This window comes from Corvus brachyrhynchos, unplaced genomic scaffold, assembly GCF_000691975.1.
Source record: "Corvus brachyrhynchos isolate BGI_N302 unplaced genomic scaffold, ASM69197v1 scaffold434, whole genome shotgun sequence".
NCBI lineage: Eukaryota > Metazoa > Chordata > Aves > Passeriformes > Corvidae > Corvus > Corvus brachyrhynchos.
Genome location: NW_008238372.1, coordinates 2,421,698 through 2,426,971, shown reverse-complemented (window position 1 = coordinate 2,426,971; position 5,274 = coordinate 2,421,698). Strand labels below are relative to the sequence as shown.

Sequence of the window (5,274 nt, the reverse complement as noted above, 5' to 3'; positions counted from 1 at the left end):
ATGTGGATGTTGGCCGTCGCCTTGCTCCACAGCATCTCGCATGGTGAGCCCCGCCGCGGGGATCCCTTCCCTTGTCCCCATCCTTCCCCTCCTGCCGGCCGGGAAGGGGAGCGGGTCTCGGTGGTGGCTTTTGTGCCGAGAGCGTCGCGCTGGCTGCGGGAGCCGCGGGGAGAAGGGCGAGGAGCGAGAGAGCCGTGATCGCTTAAAGTCGCTCACCTCGCAAAGTGACAGCTCGGAACCCAGCCACGTCCCTCCGTGCCTGCCTCCTTCGGAACGAGACGGTGCTTGCAGAGGCAAGGAGGCAGAGAGGCGCTTTTTCTTTCTTTCTCGTCTGGAAAAGTATAGAATTTTTGCCAAGTGCCGTATAAACCCGTCAGAGTACACGGGGATAATTCGAAGGGCTTGCATCCTAAGCGGTCGCATTCAGATATTGCTTCCTTTCACTTTTTTTTTTTTTTTTTAAATTGCCCTCTGCTTTTACCTTATGCTTCTACACATATTTATGAAGTAAAATTTTGAATTTATTTCACTTTTATCATTTCTCCGGGAAGGTACCTGCTCTGAAATTTTTTTTCCCTCACTCATTTATGTAAAAATATGCACGGATAAGCATTACATCATCTGGAGATGTTGAAGACTTTTAGTCGATTATAAAGTTAGGAAGGGGAAATTAGAGTGGGGATAGAATAAGGGTAAACCTGCTATTCTTTTTTTTTTTTTTTTTCCTTCTGCCAACTCTTTGATTGACAAACATTTATTGCAGTTTCTGTGCGTTTTTAATAGTGGGTTGGGGTATTTTGGAACATTTAGATAAATGTGATTGAAAACCATGGCATGTGTAAAAATATGCTGAAATTGCTTAAGTTTTATTAAAAATGCACGTTTAGCATTGCAGTTTTAAGGACAGAAAACAAATTATGCTGGGGTGCCAGCTATCTATTGCATTGCCTTCTCTTTCTCAGATCTGAGGACGAAACATTGCCTGTAATGCTTCCCATCCTGGCAGATAAATCAGATTAAACACACAATGCTCGAAATAGGCAAAGCAGGTGGAACGGGGAAAACGTTTCTTGTGTGGAATGAATGAGAAAGGAGCACAGGGCAAAGTGTGAGGTTTTCCTGAAGGACGGAAATAATTGAACCTCTGGCAGAGCGTGAGGGATGAATGCTGGATGAGGGTGCCTTCACATCTTCTTAAGTAGACACTGGACGAGAAAATGCATCGACAGGCATGGCTGGTCCAGTGTGAGGAGCTGGGGAGGTCAGAAATTAGGAGGTGAATCCTAAATATGTGGATTTAGAGTGACCTTAAAAACATTTTCGTCTTCTGCATGCCACAGAATACAAAAGGAGTGAAAACCCCCCAAAGTGTAAACTTGGAAATTTTTTGCATTTCTTTTTGGCAGTAAGGAAACTGCAACAAGTTTTAACATTAAGAAATTATCTATCTATTTATTTATTTATTTTTGACAGGCAGCAGCACTGTGCCTTCTCTCTAACCTCTCTAGCCAGATACCTTGGAGGGAGAGATTTGCTGTTAATAGGACAGAAAGAATCAGCCTGGAAGTGTGCTCTGACTGGTGCTATTCATTTAAAACTAAATTTGCATAGAACTGAATGCTGTTTCTGTCCAGAAATCTTATTTAAAAAAAAAAAGAAAAAGCAGATTTTTTTTTCCTACTGTATTGATGCTATAAATTCTATCTTCTAACCTAGTTAGTCCTCCTTGCAAGGGTTTTTTGAAGAACAGAATAATTTTTGCTTTATGAGGTTGAAATACCATGAAAATCACTTTCATTTATTCCTTGATCTATGAAGTCAGTAGTAATTTCACTTTCAGTTTCCATGTGTTTTTGGATCACAGTCAAACCTGAATTTGTCTCCCAAAGACTGAAGAGTGTAATGTGTACATGACAGATGCATCTGCATGGATTCTGTGCTGCCACACAGCAACATCTGTACATTTGTGACTCCTGGGGGACTAAAATTAAATGGTTTTGTGTACAGTAATATTCTAAGATGAAAGCATTTTGAAAATATGTAGTGGGTGGTTCAGCCATTCTTTGCAACTTAAGGAGTCTGTTTGTTTTTGACATCATACTTGATTGTCAAAATGCGTCTTTTTAAGGGAAATCTTTGAAAAAATGGCACCTACCTTCATGTTAAGACTGAAAAAAATGGTTTTATGCACTGGTAACATTTATTAGGACTTATTAGGGCCGTTTTATCAGAGTCAAGAGTCAGACAATAATATTTTTAAAGGACTTCAGATTTTAATGCAGTGTCATATCAGATATGTATCTCTTTGAAGGAAATGACTGCATATATAAATATATATGTCACTTACACATTTATTTTCATTATTCTATCTATAACTCCATCTGAACTCCATTGTGTGACAGGCAGGGTTCTTTTATGACTGTATCTGGTGGGGGGGGGGCAGGTTTCTGCTTGGTTTCTGCCATTGCCTTTTCTAACCCCTTATGGAACCACACCATGTTTGCTTAAAACACAAGCACAGGTACAAGTGGTTTTCCATTGTGCTACATCCCATTCTGATTTTAACTTTAAAACCTGTAAGACTGTTCATGTTCGTGTTGGTTTTGATTTTTTTTTTTTTTCCTGAGGGGAGAAATAGGTTAAAAATAAACCCAAAGGTTTAACTCTGCAGTTGTAATCTTGGGCTTAATTTCTGGAAATCATCTGAATAGCAATAACAAGGTAGGCCCCCATTTTCTACAGTCACTGAACACAAATACATTTTGTCAAATTAGGTAAGAGCAGTGTCACTGGGAAGGTTTTATGTTTGTGAAATAGCTTCCTTCTGGGGACAATAAAGTACTGACACGCTCCTTCATCCAATTAGTATTTCTGAAGCCTGAAACAAAACCTCCCCAAATACCTGGTTAAAGTTTATGTATTTTGTGAGGGTTTTAAACTCTCGTTGCTGTGAGTTCCATAAGAATACAGGTAACTGTTAACTATAAATGCATTGCGGCCCTGGAAGCTGTGTGGGATGATACAGACATCAGTGGGAGCTCTGCAGCTGAATTCACTACCTTGAAAGCCTGAGTCATGCAGTTCTAATCCTGAGCAATGCTTTCGAGTTGCCTTTCAGGGTTACTCTACCTGCACCACCTTCCCTGTTACTTTACCTCAGGATTCCAGAAGTGAGCGTTTCAAATGAGCAGCAAAAGTCTGCTGTAGCCTGGTCATAATTAATAATGGGGCATTTCATTAATTACAGTGAGAAAAGGCAGGGGAGGCTCTGAGGGGAGAATGGCCTCCTTCAAAATCCTGCCTCTTTTTTGTAAAGACTGGGATCAAGCTCGTTCAGATGCTGCTTTCAGAAATGAGGATCTTTCAGTATCACTCAGTCTTTGCTGGGGATATGCTGAACCCATTTCCAGGCTTCTCTCTGGCTGCATTTCTTACATGCCTGTTGTCCACAGATGCTCTTCTGAAATCAATCGAGCATCGGGAGGCACCAATACAGCACAGATGACACTAAAAATAAATTTCCATTAAAATGATTTCCTGTTTGAATCCTCTCCCTGCCGTATATCTATCAATATGGGTTTTAGCAGCATTTTGGAAGATGGAGAAGGATCACACTGAACTGAGAGCAGGGGTTAGGCTGGAGGATGAGGAGCCAGAGCGATAGTGGCGCTGAGACTCTCCAAAGAAAATGTTGATTCTCAGTGCTGGGGATGCAACATCCGATCAAAAGAGCAAACTGCTCTCTTTGCAGAAACATACTGAGATACCTGCATAGCTTGTGTGGAATTGTGCAACCAGATCCTCACCTTGGGAAGTTGGGTGGATGTGCAGGAAGCATTCAGCTCGGTGTTTGTGTGTGGATGGCACAGCACAGCTCAGCGTGTTTTTAATCCGGCGCTACCCGAGACATGAATAGCTATTAATTAATCACCAAATGCCAAGGGGAGGAAAACTGTTATTGCTGGGCAGCCAGAGGACATTGGGATACCTATATCTGTTTCAAAAGGTGTGTTTCTCCTGTGCTCGGGGTGTGCTGCTCCCCCAGGTGCTGGGGCTCTCTGAGGGGGATTTCCTCCCGTGGCGTGGGCAGTGGCTGTGCTGGAGTTGGAGCCACAGGACACTAGTGGGCAGCAAACCTCAGAATGTGTCTCTTCCAAAGCTGTGGGAGCACACAGAGAGCTCAAAGAGGCATTTTGTCCGTGTTTTACTATCAATAGTCACTAAAAACTGGTGGATGCTGTGTCTTCTTCCTGTAGCTCTGGACAGCAGATGTGTGTGACAGTGAAGGTGTTTTTGGGAGTGGTTTAAAGAGAAGTTGTTTTCTGCAAATTGTGAAAACAAACCCCTAAACCATCTTAAATAGAGCTTTATTGCTGCTTACAGCTCTTCACTGTGGTTTTATACAACCACAGAATTGTTTAGGTTGGAAAAGACCTTTGAGTCCAGCTGTTCCCCCAGCACTGCCAAGCCCAGCACTAAGCCCTGTCCCCAAGTGCCACATCTGCAGGTCTTTTCAATACCTCCAGGGATGGTGACTCCACCATGTCCTTGGAGAGCCTGTTCTAAGGCTGGACAACCCTTTCCATGAAGAAATTTTTCCTAATACCTAATCTAAACCTACCTGGTGCAACTTGAGGCCATTTCCTCTCATTCTGTCTCTTGTTGCCATTGTGGAAACACCCCAACCCCTACCTGGCTCCACCTTCCTCTCATGGAGTTGTAGAGAGTGAGAAGGTCCCCCCTGAGCCTCCTTTGCTCCAGCCTGAGCCCCTTTCCCAGCTCCCTCAGCCGCTCCTGGGGCTCCAGCCCCTTCCCAGCTCCCTTCCCTGCCCTGGACACGCTCCAGCCCCTCCAGGGCTCTCTTGAAGTGAGGAGCCCTGAAATGAAAACAGGATTTGGGATGTATTTCAGTGGAATTTCCTCAGTGCTGCCACATCTGGAAAAGCTTAGAAGCTGGGTTTTAATTTTGTTTGTTCTTGAGTAAACCTTTGTCGCATAACATACTGATAATTTGAATTATTTGGGAAAAATCTCATGAGTTTTGGTGAGTAGCTCTTTCAGAAAGTTCCTCCAGCTCATGAGTTGTGCAAGTCTCTGTTTTTGGGAGCAGCTGGGCTCAAGTTGGGCCTCACTTTTGGTGTCTTTGCCTGAATGAGAGTTTTAACAATCTGCTGCCCTCTCAGGCGACAGGGTTGTTTGGGGTGGGGAAATAATCTCCTTTACCTATTTAATAAAACATTGCGGGGGGGGGGGGGGGCCGAACAAAAAAACAAA

General features: G+C 43.3%; 1 protein-coding gene across 1 annotated transcript in view; it reads left to right on the top strand.

Moving 5' to 3' along the window:
- The first annotated feature begins 6 nt into the window (after positions 1-6).
- DSCAM (DS cell adhesion molecule) overlaps positions 7-5,274 on the top strand; it is a 445,083-nt gene continuing 439,815 nt past the window's right edge. Inside the window, exon 1 of the mRNA XM_017736327.1 lies at positions 7-43. Coding sequence (XP_017591816.1) covers positions 7-43 — 37 coding nt within the window. The remainder of the gene's footprint in view (positions 44-5,274) is intronic.